The sequence below is a fragment of the Mastacembelus armatus genome, chromosome 11 (genome assembly GCF_900324485.2).
Source record: "Mastacembelus armatus chromosome 11, fMasArm1.2, whole genome shotgun sequence".
NCBI lineage: Eukaryota > Metazoa > Chordata > Actinopteri > Synbranchiformes > Mastacembelidae > Mastacembelus > Mastacembelus armatus.
The window spans coordinates 13,357,154-13,376,656 of record NC_046643.1 but is presented as its reverse complement, the minus strand read 5'-3'; the positions used below and the strand labels follow the sequence as shown (position 1 = coordinate 13,376,656).

The window sequence follows — 19,503 nt, the reverse complement described above, 5'->3', positions numbered from 1 at the left end:
CACTAGAACAAAAATATGGAATATTGTTTGTTTCGAAATGTTTGGTAGTTGATTAGCTACACCTAATGCAAACATATGCCAAGCATCAAAAACTATTCAAAGACTATATGCCTGCAGCAGGGACTTGTGCTTCCGTGTGTGCACAAATCAACCAAAGGTTAAAGAGAAAGGTTAAATGTAACACTGCAGCTCCTTCATTCGGTCATATTGCGTACTGTACCATTTAAGTCGAACATAATTGATCTAACCCCCAGTTTAAAAAAAACTGTAATCTGCTGAAGAAATTTGATGTTTAAGAAGGTTCAGTGTTAACTTGACTTGTACTAAAGTAGTTACCAGTAATAGACTTGACAACACAACTGAGGTTCTCCTAGCTGTAAATTCTCTTAGAGCACTTATTATGTCTTCCTGAGGACATATATTCCACATTCAAATAAGTAAAATGCCAGATGAAGGGGCGTGTAATATATAAATGCCATATTTAATGTGTATAGCATTTACAGTGCATATTGTACTGCATATATCTATTTGATAAACTCAGAAGTGAATGATAAAAAGCGCCTCTTATTTTATTGGAACGGTTACTACATTTTCTTTCTCTTTCTACCCTTGTATATGTGTTTTTTTCAGAATTCACTACAGTATGTTTTACAAAGACTTGATGGATTTTTTTATGTTGCACTATTGTTGCTATTGTCTAATCTGAAACATCAAATAGCTGTAGGAAGGCACAGCTCGTAGCTGGTATTGACAGAGAGTCAAACGAAGGATGCACAGCAAACTGTCAAGACTGCGTAATAACACGGTGCAGTACTCCACAACCCAGTCTATTTAAAACCACTGTGGAGCTACATGTTTGGCAAGATGGATGGATTTTGTTAGAACTGGAGATAAAGCACCTCTTGATTGCATATTTTTAGTTTGATAGCTTCTTTCAAAGAAATATGTGAGCTGGTTTACAGATACACCGTATAGTCAGTGGTTGTGAATCCCCAGAAACATTTCAAAGTACATATCAAACCTTCCTACCTGACAGTCACAGCTGCGTATTAGGGTTTCTATGTGTGATTCTATTTGTAAACTGTCTTTCTCAACCAGTTTGTGCCTGTCCTCCCCTAGCTGTCTCATGTGGGGCACCGAAGGCTCCTATAAACGGTGGCGTTTTAACAGCTGACTACTCCGTCGGAACAAGAGTTTCCTATTTTTGTAATGATGGGTACAGACTCTCCAGTAAAGAACTGACATCAGCCATTTGTCAGCCTGATGGAACATGGAGCAACCACAATAAGATACCACGCTGTTCTGGTTAGTAACATAGAAAAACAGAAATCAGTAGAATATCAATAGTATAAATACCAAATCTAACAATGTTACTAATTTACACTAAACAGTAAAGCCACACCGGTAAACAACCTATGAATGTAAATAACAGTGATATTGCTATTGCTTAAGTTATAAAAACAATGGTTTTTACAAATCTAATGGTTTGTAGATTTGTATATTACAGCTGTGAGAGTCAGGGATTTTTAGCTTGAGATTTTATAGTGACCTGACCCCCCCTCTGAGCTCATTATTGACACTGTTTTGAAATGACATTTGTGTGCTTTTAAATGTAAGTAGATTTCGTGATGCTTTATTTTCTCTTCACACTGTCCATCTCTGTAGTGGTAGTGTGCCCAAGCATCGGATCATTTTCTCTAGAGCACGGCCGCTGGAGGATAGTCAATGGCTCACACTATGAATACAGAACTCGCATCGTGTTCACCTGTGACCCAGGATACTACAGATTAGGCCCTGCCCACATCCAGTGCTTATCCAATGGCGTGTGGAGCTGGAGAAACGAGAGACCGCATTGCCAAAGTGAGTAGCTACAATGTACTGCATAATGGTTTAGTGATCAATGCAACTGATAACCAATATTGGCAATGAGCTGGCCAGTATTACAGTGCTGAACATCAGGGTGTGGAATTTCTCCGATTACTGGATTCTCCTCTTGTCACCTGGTAATTGCTCCCAGCCAAGAGCATCTGCGAAACAGCCAGTTATTGCTCTAGTATTTTTTTCACATTTTATAAACAAATTATTTATATTAAATGTTGATTAATGAGCCTCTGAGGTTCTGGAAACTAGATTTTCTTTACTTTTCTTTTGGACTGATTCAGGCTAACTATTCACTTTGATTCCAGTCTTTGTGTTAAGCTACTGTAAACTATAGGGCTGCTGGATATAGGTCCTATATCTATTTAAAACACACACATGTGAAAACTAATATGTGCCATTTTAGTGTAGTACAATGATTTTTAAGTCAATCAGGACCAAAATAAAATGTATTTTTAAATGTCGAAGCACAAATGTCTTGGCTTGTAAAGCTGTTATGAAAGAATAGTTGTGTTTTTAAGCACAAAGAAATGGTTTTTTTTTAAGTCTAGTCTGTGAAAGAGTTGCCTTGACATTTATAAACTGTCATACTACTACACTACCAGAGTGCAGGGGATTACTTGACATTTTAAATCAATGCTTTTTTTTCTCCTTTCAAGAATTCTGTGCTATTGGAAAACTCTTATTTTCTTCACCATACATTTCTGAGTAAAAAGCAAAACTGGCACAAAATTTTGCATTCCTCAGCATTCCTCACTGAGACCAATGATCTCTACCAGTCTCTCAAATGAACCTGGTGCTAAATTGGTGCAAAACTGCTTTTAAATTGCTTGTGTCTCACTGTGTGTTTCAGTTATTTCCTGTGGTGAGCTGCCATCTCCACCTAATGGAAAGAAGATTGGTACTCAGACAACATTTGGTGCTACAGCCATCTTTACCTGCGATCCTGGCTTCATGCTGGTGGGGTCAGCTGTCAGAGAGTGCCTGTCATCTGGGCTCTGGAGTGGAACAGAAACACGATGCTTAGGTATGTAACTGTTACAGCTAGGAATAGCTTTAAACATGCAGTATATCAAGAAACTGTAGGGAATTTTTGGACTTAAATTTATGGCCCGGGTGATATATAGGCATGCACAAATTGAGTGACAGACTCTCATGCAGGTAGGTATCAAAGGTAGGCAAGTGCCCTTCGCCTCTCGTCTAGATGCACAGTTGCTTCTCTTCAGTCTTGTCCATCTCAGATGAAAACTATCAAACTATCACGAGCAGGGCCTGCTGTGTGCTCATTAAATTCATTCAGAATGTTCTTTTTTCATATAAGCCCGAAAAGAACAGCTTTTCTTCTGTCACTGTGCCAGCCAGAGGTAACAGATGTTATGACATGGTGCTGTCACTTCTCCACGAAGCCTCAGTGGAAACAGCGCTTCCCAGAATACTTCACAGGCTAAGGGCGGCATGAGATGCATTTTCTAAAGGAAAAGTTCAATGAAATCGGGCCTAGACTGATGAGGAGGTATGACTCTGTCAGAAATAAATAAATTGAGTCCTAAAAAGTGCTATAAACAGCATTTTAATTTGGTGACTTTTCTTATCCTCTAAAACAAAACTGACTGTACTGTACTTGTTTTGCCTGTATAGTTCTTTTGCTGTTTCAAGCATTCCTAATAATAAAAACTTGCATCTTGTAGCACAAGATTTTTTTTTTAAAATGACCCTTGTATGGTTGATTGCAAAAGAAATCAATAAAGACAGTTAAAAACAGGTCAAAAAGAAATTCAATTTTCTTCTAAAAGAGATCAGTCTGTCCTAAATCTAAAACATTTGGTGATAATATACATATTTGTCTGCTGCGACAAGCCACACCTGAAAGCATTTATTTTATTGTATTAATTCATTTAACATTGATGTTAATATTTAGGGTAAGATTGTGTAAAAGTGTAACAACTTGTTAATATTAGTGTAGGTTCTAAATAATTTGCTTTCTTCAATACCTCGTTTTTTTGCAACATAATCAAGAAAGTAAAGTGTGTGACCTACTTGAGAAATGCCCTTTAACTCCAGTAATCAACACCTCGAAGACGATGTGAAATGACAAAGGTGATATGAGGTAACCTTTTCTCTTCTCTGGTTGTCTTTAAATCTTTAGCATTCGCTGACACCAGGGACATGGTGCAGGTTTTATCTACTTTAAAAAATGAAGTCAAAAATCAGTCCAAGCTCCCTGAGAACAGAAAAGACATGTTTTCCTCTTTACCTTATAAAATGCCAGCTGATGGCATCTGACCACCTGAGCTTTCATCATTGAGAGGTGACCCAATTTGTGGCAAAGCCTCTGATATCTTGCGAAGAGTGTTTGTTGTTATTCCACTTTTCATATCTTATATTCTGGATAAAACAGGTTTTAAGCTGCAAGATTTCTTTTACACTTGCAGTAAGTTTCACTCGGCCTTACACAGAATCCAACCTTTTCAGCCAAGGACGTCTTCGACATTTGTATTTAAAAACTGCCAGGCCCTAATCTGAGTCCCTTGTGTTTCTGTGTGTCACTCTTTCAGCTGGTCACTGTGGAATCCCAGAGGGCATTGTGAATGGACAGGTGATTGGCGAGAATTTCGGTTACCGTGATACGGTTGTGTATCAGTGTCTACCTGGCTTTCGACTAATAGGATCATCAGTTCGAATCTGTCTCCAAGACAACCAGTGGTCTGGACAGCTCCCTGTCTGCATACGTAAGGAAAACAAACATCCAACATACACATACTGATTGGATTAGTTCTCACAGATTGTAGAAACAGGATGATCCCAACCCTGCATTAACACGCACATGCACTAAGGTAAGCACACACTCATGTTTCTTTACCTGCTACTGATCTGTGACATAATGTTGATATTAATCGGGTGCATTTGCTGTAGTAGGAATCAGGCACTTTTAACATCTGCAGATTTTTTTTATAGAATATCCAATGCTCAACATGACCAAAAGGATTATGTGTGAATGTGGCATGTGGCTCACAATTTGACAAATTGTCAGAATTTGTTATGGTGAAAGAGGCAGCTTTGGTCCAATAGTAACAAAATCAGAATTCAGGAAAACTAGGAGGATTTAGGCTTTGATTTCTCTATGTATATACTTGTATATATATACTCATATATACTTGTAGAGGATAAATATCAGCACATAAAATGGACTGTGTGGAGATTTGTTGTCAGTAACTGCAAATTTGCTCATAAGATGCAGCTATAGGTTGTCAGAAAGAGTTATGCTTGAGAAAACCAGAAATTGTTGTTAAATTATAGCAAGCTTATGAAAACTCATTGACCTGCGCGCACACACACACACACACACACACACACACATATGACTGATGTACATGGTTAATGCTAATTCATTAGGATGATAACAGTCAAATCAGATGTTTTTTTGTTGTTTTAGAATACATTGCCTGCTTAGAGCTCAAAACAGAAGACATATTTTGGCCATAGAGAACTCCACTGATTTAGTATTAAAATTGAAACGGCACAGCCAGATATATTTATATTGCAGACAGTCTTCTTTCTTGCTAAAACCAAATCCCTACATTATGCGTATTTAGGGTGAAATTTGGTATAATCAACATGAGCCTTGAATAATTAGTAATAATGCTGTAGCCTTCTTTAACATTGTTATGAAGACAGCCGCAAGGTCTCCAGCAAGCTCTAAGGAGTTTGTCTGGTAAAGCTGATAAACCCCAGTCAAGAGTACAGAAGTCCAAATTTGAAAAAAGAGAAATTAAATAATTTGGAATAAAGATTTTGTTCAAGAGGGATTTCTTAATGAGTAAAGCCAGCATATGCCAGTATACCCTTCTTCAATACCCTTTTCTTGTTGTATTCAACCAACAGTCCTGAAGTTCTGCAGATTCATACCAGCAGTCTTATATAAAGGGCCAGAGGGCCCAACTTCCACTATGGTCTGGATGAGATAAATTGCTGAGCTTGAGGACAAAACAGAAGGCTCTGACATGTCCTGGCTACTGTGAAAATCTTCTAAAATTGGTCTCTGGCTGTGAGCATCCTGAATGTTCTTAGGCAGCAACTAGGCCCAGCTAAGGTGGTGATGACGAGGCCACCTCACGGCAATTTCAGATGCCTTTTCCCATTTGTTCACTAAATTAGATCCATGTTTAAACAACACAGGAGGTGATGCAGCGGCTACATTTCTGAATTAGAAGAGCCATGAAAGCGTTTCTTTCATTTACTGTTTTTGACTCTGACCATTAAACTGAAAAGAAATGTTCAATGTGCATTAGGTACTTTATATCATGCACTATGATTTTGTGTATTTATGTGTGTTTGGGTATTGCATACATCTGTGTGTATGTGTTTTAGGATAGTATGTGCATTCAGCTGTGTATGTGGGATTGTTTTTGTGCTATGCTGTTTTGTGGAGATTGCAGATGCTATTGGGGGAAATCATTTTAGAGCCAAATTATTCTGTAATTATGGAGGTGAGTGGCTCTTGTTTAAGGACACAAACACAGAATGATGATGAGACTTGGTGTGTGTGTGTGTACGTGTGTGCATATATGTTTGTGTGCGTGCATGCATGTGTGAGTGTGGCTACAGGGCATGCTGACAGTGTCAGATAAGTTTGTGTCTTAGTCATGCAAACAAACTTCTGATTCTAACTGATCAACTAAAAAAAGACCTTGGCTGCTTCTCCTCTTTCTCCTGTTTTCCTATCTTGACTATCTTTCCTCTGCTCTCCTCTCCTCAGATGCTCTTTTTCTTTCTCTTCTTCCTCTAAGTGCCTTATTTTCCTCTCTATTCTTTGGTTTTCCCCTCTTCCCTGTTCACGTTTCTAGCCACCTAGTCTGTGTTTTTCTGATTTTCTTTTACTTTGGCCTTTATGTCTCCTCCCTGCAAAGTAACACATTTAAAGAGGGAGAGTTTGAGAGGCAGATGGGAGAGGGGCCCGCACTAACTGTAAACTGTCTGTTTACACAAACATCAAAACACTGTCATCAGCAAAATGAGGACAAGGGGCACATGCAAAATTCTAAGTATCCCCAGCGAATTAAGTTATCAGGATAAATAATTATGATGGGCAGTGGAAAACAGAGGACACTCGATGCTAATGCTGAAGATGGTGAGACCTAATATTTCCAAATTAAAGACCCTAAATTGGAATCTCAACACTATCTTCTCACTCAAATGACATCCTAAATGAATTTCTATAGGAAGGGCAGAGAGGCAGTAAGGTTCAAATCTGTGCTTTGTGTGGTTTTTCTAGATAGAGTTTTTTAGATCATGTGTTTGTAGCTTTAATAACAAGAAGAAATCGTACTCTGGATTTTTGTCATTTAAGAGAAAATTAGACAATTGGTCATAAAAAGTTAAAATATTTACTAAGTAGAGTTGTATCTAAATCGCATCAGTGTTCAGCTGCAATTATGTCACATTTGCTGCTGAATAGCACTGCTTGATATGACTGCAGAAACATTAACCCAGGGAACAGAAACAAATAAATCATAGTGGCTCTTTGAGTATAGATTAACTTATTTATGAGAATTATACTGTCAACACAGAAATGACAAAGTAAGTACAGTTGTCTGGTTAAATGTTCTGCTCTCAGTGTTGAAATGGCCAATGCTTCTTGGTAGTTAGGTGACACTGATACTGGTGTTTGACTTCCCTCATATCATAAATGAATGTTTTGAACTAAAAAAAGATTAGATTTTCCTTGTGTAAATAAACTCAACCAGAAAGAAATTAGTCCTATTAACAAGTTTTGTCTGTGAAACTAGAGCCTGATGTAGTTTGTAGTTTGAATTTTTACTTTGACTCATGTTAAAGCTGCTAACGTGGAAATGAGCAATACTGCAACCAGCCATCGGGGGGCAATTGGCTTCCTGGAGCTCCAATTCAATAGAGCTATCATGTCATCTATCGTAAGCGGGGTTTCCACCAGCCCTACTCAGCTCCTGCTTGATTCCGCTTGACTTGGTTTTTTGGGTTTTCCATTAGGAGATAGTACCTGGAACCATGTACTTTTTTAGTACCTCCTCAGCCGAGGTTCCAAGCGAGCCGAACTGATACTAAAATGTGACACTGGCCACTGATTTTTAAATATCAGCAACAGTGATATTGCTGATATTATATATATAATATATATATAATATATATAAGATATAAAAACAGTTTGTTTTTCCATTTTTATAGCCTTTGGCAAGGCAAATGGCTCTAGCTACTCGCAAAGCAAAACCATGGTCCTGCAAGGAGGTGCAAATGCATGTGTTTGTGTCACCTATAAAGGACGTCACAGCAGTTTCGCACTGCTGTGCTATGACGACCCTGTCCACGTTGAGGTGGTACTCAATTTTAATGGAAAATGACCAAAACCGAGTCGAGCTGAGTACAGTAGAGCTGAGTAGTGCTGAAACTATATAATGGAAAAGTGTCATTTATATGCAGTCAGTCACATACTTATCACGCGGCTGATATAAATACTCAACAAAGATCCATTAAACCACTGTTGAAAATTGGCTCCAACCAACACACAATTTACTTAATGTATTAAAAGCCACAGTGTCTTTAAAAAATCAAAAACAATACAGTATATTGGTGACCTGTTTTTTAAGAGTCACACTTTCAACAAAACATAATGGACTTCAAGTTAAGTTTCATAACAAATGTAGTAAGCGATCTGTATGCAGGTAACACGATTCACACTGTTTTTCTCATAGCGATCAGCTGTGGCCATCCAGGAAGTCCCATATATGGCCGCACGGTGGGAAATGGGTTCAACCTCAACGATGTGGTCAGTTTTGTTTGCAATCGGGGTTATGAAATGGAGGGGCCTGCACGAGCTCAGTGCCAGGCCAACCGCCAGTGGAGCCACCCGCCCCCAACGTGTAAAGGTGGGGAGAAAAGTTAAGTGTATTCACCCCTAACCTTATTTATCCCTTACTTTTACTACCATCTCAACTCCTATCTTCATTTACCCTGACTGCCTTTTCCTATAGCACCATACTTACTTCCCCCGACCCTTTTTATTTCATTCTTAACTCTACCTCCAACCTTATAGATAAACATATCTGCCATCATAAAATTGAAACTCATTATGACCAAGACAGAAACATTAAAATTAAAATCTCTTTTAAAGAAATCTTTTTCCTTACTTTACTGGTGTTCTGAGGTAGATTTAATTCTGTACATTCCCCCATCCCTTTCCTGGCTCTTGCCTCACTTTGTTTTCAGTATAACATAAAAGTCAAGGCCTGATTCTTCTCTAATAATCACATCAACGAGTTTAGCTTTGCTCACATTAATTTGTACACAAGCTATTGGCATTCTGCCCCATTAAGAGAATGAAGTGCTAATGACCTGAGTGAAATTAAAAATGCAGCTCAGTGGTACAGTAACAAGCTGTGCATTGCAGTGCATGGGAGCAGGATCCAGGACACAGAAACCTGCCACCACTGTTTATCACCTACCATTGTCCATATTTACCTTTTTAACCCCCAAACCCTTGTCATTTTTTCCTTCTTCAACACATAGTCCTAATTTTGCCTATGTTATTTTGGAGAGATCTAATCACTGGGAAAAGGAAGAGGGGAGAGAGAAGTGACCCCCTCTGGTTTATGCCAAATAACACATACGTCTCTATCTCTGTTTATTTGTGTGTGTCCATCTCTGTGTCTCTGTGTATAGTGGTCAATTGCTCTGATCCTGGCATCCCGGCCAACTCCATCCGCCAGAGTAAAATAGAGCATGGAAACTTCACCTTTGGCACTGTGGTTTTCTATGACTGTAACCCTGGGTATTACCTGTTTGGATCACCTGTTCTGACCTGTCAGCCTACTGGACAATGGGACAAACCTCTTCCTGAATGCATAGGTTAGTACAAGCTTCCTCTCTGCCTTTTTTTAACCTTACAATATATTGGACAGAACAACAGCAGACTTGGATCCTATCAAGAATGTATTAAAAATAGTTGGACATTGTTTCCATAAGTTACTATCATGTCTTATTTTCAGAGTATCACAAATAACGAGTGTGAGCAAGCTGGATTTCTTTCTTTGTCCTCTTCTCTTTTTGTCCTTAATCCTACAGAAATAATTTTGTTTCTAATTATTTGTCTTTATTTCTTGACAGCAATCACTGCAGCTCTTCTCATGAAACTGTGTTGAGTTGAGACAAGCTGTCTATCCCTCCTTCATTTCTCTCTCTCTCTCTCTCTCTCGCTCTCTTTCTCTGGGTTTCTAGTTGTAGACTGTGGTCATCCCGGATCCCCACCTAACGGTGTGCTGACTGGAGAAAAGTTTACATTTGGTTCAACAGTTCGATATTCCTGTCTGGGTGGAAGACAGTTAAAAGGAGAATCATCCAGAACTTGTCAGCTCAATGGGATGTGGAGTGCCCCAATGCCCTTCTGCTCTGGTAACAATTTTAACCTCTATTGAATATATAGACTTTGAAGTCCCATTTATCAGAAGGAAAGATAGATAAGTAGACATTGCAGATGAAAAGGGAGACATCTAAAGCATGTCGACTCAAGACAATGTGAACCTTTCCATGCCTTTACATACTGCAGGTGTATTTTCCCAACGCTTTTACACTCGGTCAGTGGGCTAATGGGATGAATTAACAGAGAGAATGTAGGCAGAGGACAGGAGAATATATCAGTATCTCTCTGTGAAAAATGGTACGGATCTTATCCTCCCCTTACATGCACAAACCCACCTTAGCCCTATACCCTTAACCATGTACATTTCACGCACATATTTGTCTATGAACTGCTTTACACCTGCATATTTCCTCCCTGTGGTATTGACTGTATACGCATACCTCAACAGTTATTGGACTAGCTTGTCTCCAGACAAAAAGCCTCCTTACTTTCCATCATATCTAAACAAAGTGTCTAAGTTATGTGGTTCTTTGTTGGCTGACTGGGAGCATGATTATGACTCTCAGGAATGAGAGGCTCCCAGCTGCCACTTATATAACAAACTGACTGAAAATACATTTCAGACAAGTTGACTAAGAATACATTGTTATTTGCAGCAAGTGCCTGGGGGAGATGCAGGGTGAGAGAGGGTAATAGCTTAAGAAGCATGTGATTCATGGTTTTTACCTGGCTGTAAGTCTGTGCTTTAGCCCTACAGCGATAAGAGGCCATGGTAGCAGTAGCTCTACATTTTATGCCATGATTGTTGATAAGCAAATGGTGTTTCTGCTATAATATTGGGTATGTTAGTACAATGACATGTCAGGGTCATCAATATTTATTATCATCATCATTGACTCAATGAAATGAGGATTTGGGATTTTTTACTTGTGTTTAAATGCTGGGAGCATTGACCTACTTGAGACATGACTTCCCCAAAACCTGAGATTTAAAAGCAAAAACATCCAAGTATGAAGTTGATTTCAAAAATCTGATGTAACTAGAAAAATAAACAGCACAGTCAAAAGCAGGTCTTGAAGAGCCACACATCATGGATGTTTATTTAGGTACTCAGCCTATGCAACATGTTTAGTTTCAGTCATATTAAGTAAAGGTCTGGCTTCACAGCTTTGAAAACAAAATGTTGAAATCCTGCATTATTTTAGGGATCAGCATTCAGAAACCTGATCAGCAATTTGGTTATGAAGACTTGGGATTTGGCTTGACAACATTTAACACTTGACTTGGACTTGTTCAGTTAAATTATACATGTCTCAATATCCTTGAAGTAGTAGTTCAACAACTGTGGGGAAATATGCTTATTGTCAAATATACCGTCTTACCAAGAGTTAGATGAAACTTATTAACACCTGCACCTTCCAATCTTTATCCTAAAATAAGCTGACCAGCTGCTTCATATTTAAGGGAGAGTGGTAAGCCAATTCAGTGTATTTCCCAAAATGTCAAATGATTCCTTTAATCTCTGGTTACTTCAAGCTACTTGGAAAATATATTTTACAAGAAACTGCATCATGATCAAACCCTTTCATTTGTCTTCCCACTCCTCCCTACTTCACTATATATACATTAAGTTACTGGATCAAGAGGGTGTGCATATTATAGCCTAGTAGTTTCCTCTCATGCAGCTTTATTAGAAATTTTGCAAACCTCAAATCAGTAACGCATGAATTTAGTATAACCAGATCTATGGGAAAGCACAGATGAACATGTGTATGTGGTTAATCCAAATTCACCTGAGGGGAATGACAGAGATATAGTTGTCATTATGTTCTGTCCGACAGAAACTGGTTGCTCTCCCCACTGAGACCAAATGCACCTGGGGGCTACATGTTGACTTTGGAGTTTTATATCAATATCTTTGTGTGTGTCCTATGGGAGCTGTGTATATGTAGTGTCTGTGAAGGGCTGTGTGTGTTTGTAGGCTCACTGGTGCTTTGTGTCTGTTCCAAATACTAACGCTAAGCGAGAAAAATCATTCATCTTGTTATAGACCGTTGCCCCACATTTCCGAGCTTTTTAAGGCAAACATCAATGACACTATGCGTTAAAGGCTTATTTATTTACATCCGGGAAAAACTGTCTGAAATTCTGAGTCATTCATTATAAACGATGTTATATCATTATGTGTTGTGTCTGTGGCAAGCTAAATGTAGCAGCAGGACTATTTTCAGCATACAGTGGGTACGGAAAGTATTCAGACCCCTTTAAATTTTTCACTCTTTGTGTCATTGCAGCCATTTGCCAAAATCAAAAAAGTTCATTTTATTTCTCATTAATGTACACTCAGCACCCCATCTTGACAGAAAAAAACAGAAATGTAGAAATTTTTGCAAATTTATTAAAAAAGAAAAACTGAAATATCACATGGTCATAAGTATTCAGACCCTTTGCAGTGACACTCATATTTAACTCACATGCTGTCCATTTCTTCTGATCCTCCTTGAGATGGTTCTGCTCCTTCATTGGAGTCCAGCTGTGTTTAATTAAACTGATTGGACTTGATTAGGAAAGGCACACACCTGTCTATATAAGACCTTACAGCTCACAGTGCATGTCAGAGCAAATGAGAATCATGAGGTTGAAGGAACTGCCCAAGGAGCTCAGAGACAGAATTGTGGCAAGGCACAGATCTGGCCAAGGTTACAAAAGAATTTCTGCAGCACTCAAGGTTCCTAAGAGCACAGTGGCCTCCATAATCCTCAAATGGAAAAAGTTTGGGATGACCAGAACTCTGCCTAGACCTGGCCGTCCAGCCAAACTGAGCAATCGTGGGAGAAGAGCCTTGGTGAGAGAGGTAAAGAAGAACCCAAAGATCACTGTGGCTGAGCTCCAGAGATGCAGTAGGGAGATGGGAGAAAGTTCCACAAAGTCAACTATCACTGCAGCCCTCCACCAGTCGGGGCTTTATGGCAGAGGGGCCCGACGGAAGCCTCTCCTCAGTGCAAGACACATGAAAGCCCACATAGAGTTTGCCAAAAAACACATGAAGGACTCCCAGACTATGAGAAATAAGATTCTCTGGTCTGATGAGACCAAGATTGAACTTTTTGGCGTTAATTCTAAGCGGTATGTGTGGAGAAAACCAGGCACTGCTCATCACCTGCCCAATACAATCCCTACAGTGAAACATGGTGGTGAGAGCATCATGTTGTGGGGGTGTTTTTCAGCTGCAGGGACAGGACGACTGGTTGCAATTGAAGGAAAGATGAATGCGGCCAAGTACAGAGATATCCTGGAAGAAAACCTCTTCCAGAGTGCTCAGGACCTCAGTCTGGGCCGAAGGTTCACCTTTCAACAGGACAATGACCCTAAGCACACAGCTAAAATAACAAAGGAGTGGCTTCGGAACAACTCTGTGACCGTTCTTGACTGGCCCAGCCAGAGCCCTGACCTAAACCCAATTGAGCATCTCTGGAGAGACCTGAAAATGGCTGTCCACCAACGTTCACCATCCAACCTGACAGAACTGGAGAGGAGCTGCAAGGAAGAATGGCAGAGGATCCCCAAATCCAGGTGTGAAAAACTTGTTGCATCATTCCCAAGAAGACTCATGGCTGTACTAGCTCAAAAGGGTGCTTCTACTCAATACTGAGCACAGGGTCTGAATACTTATGACCATGTGATATTTCAGTTTTTCTTTTTTAATAAATTTGCAAAAATTTCTACATTTCTGTTTTTTTCTGTCAAGATGGGGTGCTGAGTGTACATTGAGAAATAAAATGAACTTTTTTGATTTTGGCAAATGGCAGCAATGACACAAAGAGTGAAAAATTTAAAGGGGTCTGAATACTTTCCGTACCCACTGTAGTACAAAGCCAATGGGAAATTAGGTTATTTGTCAAATGTATGAGGAGAATCACAAAAACCTTACAGACACATGTGGGAAATACTAATTGTTAATCGATACCATGAATTCATGTTCAGGTATGGATTTGAATTATCTTAGTTCATTTAAAATTCGAGTAAAAATGGAAATGTGTTCCACTCGATATCCTAAACTACTAGCTATGAAAAACAGAAATGAATCAGGTTTTGACATTAATGTTATGCACACAAAGGCAAATGCAAATCTTAGACTATTATCAAAGCAACAGTGACCAGTAATATTTGGGGAGTATTAATATTATTGTGCATTTTGGTGTCTGTGTGGTTATTTGTGTGTGAAAAACTATGTTTGTTCCCAGGAGCATGCTGTCTGTCATGCAAAATTTGCTGACCAGGCAGCTCTACAAGGGCAGAGCAAGGCTCTCTCACACACACACACACACACACACACACACACACACACACACACACACACACACACACACACACACACACACACACACACACACAGCTACCCACCTACCCATCAGCACACATACATCAACACATACATAGATTCTTAAGGCAAACATATGCCCCTTGTCACCAAAATGTGTGTGCAGTCCACAGCTATTTGTAAGCAGCTGTTTCATACCCTGAGAATGTAATTTATATTAAAAATGGGATAAAATATTCACCTCACACTGCTGAGTTCACACTATAATGCCGTCTCAATAACTTACAACTGATACTCAGTGTTTGAATTATAGGAGAGCTGGGTTTGCGGAGAGGGTGTAGCACCCTTATTACAGACCAAAAAGACAAAATTGAATAATAATAATCAAATCTCTCTCTTTCTCCCCCATGCTGTAGCAGTCCAGGGTTCTAAAATCCTGCATTTCTGCTATATGGTCCTATCTAGCTAAGGGTCACTGTTTTTCTTAAGTTTTATTTGACCCCCGTGTTTTTTTTTTCTGCCTCTTTCCACCTTGGCTTATTTTAAAGTATTTCATGTTTTGAAATATTCTCTCTTTTTTGGTAGAGGATGCAACTGGTTTGGGAGGAAGTCCGGGACCTCACTCTATAAACTCATTTCCCTCTCTGTAGGTGACACAGCTGGTTCCTGTGGCGATCCTGGAGTTCCCTCCCATGGTTCGAGGGAACAAACGGATTTCAGGATCCGTTCCAAGGTTTACTTCAGCTGTTCAGAGGGCTATGATCTCATTGGGTCCTCAGAGAGGATGTGCTTCCCGAATGGGACGTGGTCCGGCACTCAGCCCTTCTGCAAACGTAGGAAAATACTTTTACTTGATTTCAACCTATTTCAAGCCAGCTTCTAGAAAATGACCCAATTATAAATGCACCCATGCACTGCACTATCTCCTAAAAGAAGTACAGTAATAGAGCTGAATCTCATTGAAATGCACAAGACTTTCTCCCTCTCTCTCTCTTTTATTTTCCCCCAGCTGTCCAGTGTGGTAACCCTGGCACTCCCAGTAATGGCAGAGTATTTCGTTTGGATGGAACAACATTTTCTCACTCCGTTATCTACTCCTGCATGGATGGCTACCTGCTCACTGGCGCCACCACCAGGCAGTGTCAGGCCAATGGGACCTGGTCAGGGATACAGCCCAACTGTACCAGTAAGTCACCCGTTATAGTTTAACTGATGACTGATCAGTGTAATACTTCAATTTATAGAAGTATTTTCATCGAATGAATGAATGAATGAATAACGTATTACATTCTGTTCCAAATGAAATGTGACCAAAATAATGGTTAAACTGTAATTTCTGCATGTTACACAAACTAAAATTCAGCATGTTAGTATGCATGCAAAATGAACAGCTACAAGTGGAATATAAGACTAAAAATGTACACATACTCAAAACAAAGTCCCATTTTTATACTGTGGTCCCAAAGTAAATCTCACCTTTCTTGGTACCTCACATGAAAAGAGTTGTAATAGTCTTTAAATGTTATCCAATTTTCAGTGACATTTATGACTTTAATGAACTATGGACAGAAATAAGCTTTAAAATATCCGGAAGCAAAGGACAAAGAGATAGAAATGCTGACAAACCAGTATTCTTAAATACGAGATCCTGGAAAGAAAAAAAAAAAGTTTATTAGAAACCCTGACTTCAAACAAAGAAATGGCTTTTACAGTAGATGACATTACATCGATTAACAAGCATGACAGTATCTGGGGTGGCTTTAAAAGCATTTAAACTGCCTATTAGACTATGAAGGACAGTGCTTTATAAGTACAGTCAGGGGAATCCTAATGCTCTTTAAGAGTCCCAGGACAACCTCAGCCATTTTAATATCACTGTTGTTTCATTCATGAGAAGTGAAGCCCATAAAGGAATATGAAGAGATCATAAGGTTTGATCACAGCTTCACTATACATTGCGATCTCTAGTTATTAGTCACTGCAAAACAGTAGTGACTAAGTTCCTCAAAGGTCAGTGTCATTAATAAAAAGTTAGCCTTGGTGTCCACAAATGAACACAAATGGGCAGAGAAGTAAAAGGTATTAGAGATAAATATGCAGTTCTAGTTAGGTCACATACAGTACCTAATCTATTTCACTGTGACTTTTTTTTTTTTTTTTTTACTTCTTTCACCTTTGTCGTCCTTCTGTCTTCTTTCTCTCCCTTTTATTAGAATTGCGTATGTAGATGAGCATATATTCAGAAGTAATAAGCAAATTAAAATTCCAATTATCTTGTGCCATCGCTTGACTTGAGTGCTAATGTTAATCTTCATCCCATTTCTTCTTTTTCATATCTCTGTAGTGATAAACTGCGGGGATCCAGGTGTGCCAGCTAATGGCCTTCGTTACGGAGAAGACTTCACCATTGGTCAGAATGTTTCCTTCCAGTGCCAACCAGGATACAGAATGGAGGAGGACGGGTCACCTTTGAGGACATGCACCCAGAACGGGACATGGAGTGGCAATATGCTCATTTGTACAGGTAAATTAATTATCAAACCACTACCAGCTTTTTACATCATTTATTGTACAAGTAAACAAATACAACAGTATTCATGCTGTAAAGGACAGTAAGCAGACCACCCAAGCCCTCTTCTTGACATTCGTTTTTTTCATATGAAACTCCAAACAATTGCAAATATTGTATTTTTTTATTGTTCTGTAAAGTGTATCATAAAAGCATCATATACTTTGTACAAAGGTACAGAAAAATTTCAATATGCGCAGGTAATACAGTGCAACTGCTGTATTTTTAAGTGATCTCAAAGTCCAACTTAAATTGTTGGCTATGATAAGACTGATACAGCAGATTCTGCTCACTTTACAGAAATATGAACCATTGCAATAATCTGAGTCATATAATTCCTGTGAATTGTTTCAACTCTGCCCGTTACTGGATTTGATTAAAAGTCAGTTCAGGTTACAGAATAGTGATGATACTTCTGGCAGTAGCATCACCTACGCATGCAAAACCTAAGGGTATGCTTGTTTTTCTCACTCCCTTTCTCAAACTGTCTCTCTCCCAGCGGTGACTTGCCTGGCTCCACCTGCCATCAGTAATGGGGTACTGCAGGGTAGTGACTTTGAATGGGGCAGCAGCGTGAGCTACAGTTGCTCACCTGGATACGAGCTGTCATTCCCAGCTGTTCTGACCTGTGTGGCCAATGGCACCTGGAGTGGCATGCTACCGCAGTGTTTACGTAAGCACACATACACACCTATAGAGACTAATATACATGCATACAGGTTAGCACACGGAACACTGTATATATCATTTGGAAGCAAAATCTACATTTGTCCTTGAGCAAACTGAAATGGCAGTGTGCTTGTTTGTGTGTGTGCAGCCAAGTTCTGCGGTGATCCTGGAACTCCAGTTGGTGGATTCAGAGAGGGCCGAAGTTTCATCTATCAATCAGAGGTGTCCTTCAGCTGTGCTCCACCTCTTATTCTGGTTGGCACAGCAACCAGACTTTGTGAAAGTGATGGTACCTGGAGTGGGACGCAGCCACGATGCATAGGTAATGTTATTCAGTTATGTTCACTTTTAAACTAGACAGAACTGGAAGGCTATTATAGAGTACAAATGATAAATATTAGGGGATATTGCTTCCTTTGACTCTCCTGTCAATGTCAATTTGTATTAGCCTGCTAGAAATTCTGGTCATTAGATACTATTTTTCTCATTGGAAGGCAGAGAAAATGATTCAAACTCGGCAAATATTTTCCTAATGTGCCCTTTTTGTTTTGTTGGCCAACAGAAATCAGTTTTAGGACACCCTCATTTTTCACACAATCTCCACTGTAGGAACCAATTCTGAAAATGACCTGGGGTCTCCATAGAGCTGGGTATTGCTGGAAAATTGTCAATAGTGTTAATAACAATACCAGATTTTTTTCTATTTTACACATCTAAACTGTCAGTTTTGAGAAGTATAAACATACATTTTCAATGTTTGAGACTCAAATGTTAATTTGTATCATGATCTATTTGATGAGCGAGTAACTAAACAGGAGCATGAATGTGATCAACCACTGAACCCCATATTATTGTATAGATACATTTTTGTCAGCACAAAAAAGTATTGAGATTCAATACCCAACCCCATAGGTCTTATTCAACCAACCTGAAATATATGAGTCAAAACTTTGGCACTGTATTTATGAATAAATTTATAAGTTAAGAAAGTTCCGCAGTAATATGCTGTGCAACTAAATCTCCAACTTGTTCAAAATATAGTACCAAAAATTGATTTAAGATCTAGTGATTAGGTTTTAATCGTTCCCGACTTTATCGTCAATCAGTTATCCCCATATAAGTTGCAGCACAGCCTGGAATCCTCAGGCAGGGGTGGCTTACTCACTTCAAAGCTTGGGTTAAAATTAAAAGGCAGTGATGGTTGGGCCACTTGAGCTCAGAGACTTTAGCATAAGATTTCTCATGAGGTAAAATAAGTTTCTTCCTTTAAAAAATGTATCAAAAATGAGTATTGTATGGAATAATATCCCATATATATATATATATATATATATATATATATATATTGACAGTTTAATATGACTGTTTTGTGGTTCTGAAATGATTGTTTCATACACACTGCAGGTATTTTGAGGTATTTTGAAGTCTAAGTTCTAAAAGAGTTAGCATCAATTATGTTTAGGATTATGGTTTCAAAAGTAGGGATCTTATGTTTTTTAGAAATATATTGCCTGTAACTGGGACAACACCAATACAGGCTGTAACTTGTAGAATTAATAAAAAGACTTCTAGAAATGGGCATCCATATCCAACTTCAAACAAGCTCCTGTTATCCAGGGATTAAGAAGAAAATGAGAAGGGATAGACAGCACACATTACAAATGGTTCCACTGGGCC

The 19,503-nt window shown here is 39.0% G+C and overlaps 1 protein-coding gene across 1 annotated transcript in view; it reads left to right on the top strand.

The window, feature by feature from the left end:
• Positions 1-19,503, top strand: part of LOC113126194 (CUB and sushi domain-containing protein 3-like) — a 274,111-nt gene that overhangs the window by 244,934 nt on the left and 9,674 nt on the right. Inside the window, exons 52-63 of the mRNA XM_026300093.1 lie at positions 1,120-1,305; positions 1,666-1,860; positions 2,732-2,905; positions 4,434-4,607; positions 8,604-8,777; positions 9,571-9,756; positions 10,126-10,299; positions 15,239-15,421; positions 15,598-15,774; positions 16,933-17,112; positions 17,657-17,830; positions 17,975-18,148. Of these exons, the coding sequence (XP_026155878.1) occupies positions 1,120-1,305; positions 1,666-1,860; positions 2,732-2,905; positions 4,434-4,607; positions 8,604-8,777; positions 9,571-9,756; positions 10,126-10,299; positions 15,239-15,421; positions 15,598-15,774; positions 16,933-17,112; positions 17,657-17,830; positions 17,975-18,148 (2,151 nt within the window). The remainder of the gene's footprint in view (positions 1-1,119; positions 1,306-1,665; positions 1,861-2,731; positions 2,906-4,433; positions 4,608-8,603; positions 8,778-9,570; positions 9,757-10,125; positions 10,300-15,238; positions 15,422-15,597; positions 15,775-16,932; positions 17,113-17,656; positions 17,831-17,974; positions 18,149-19,503) is intronic.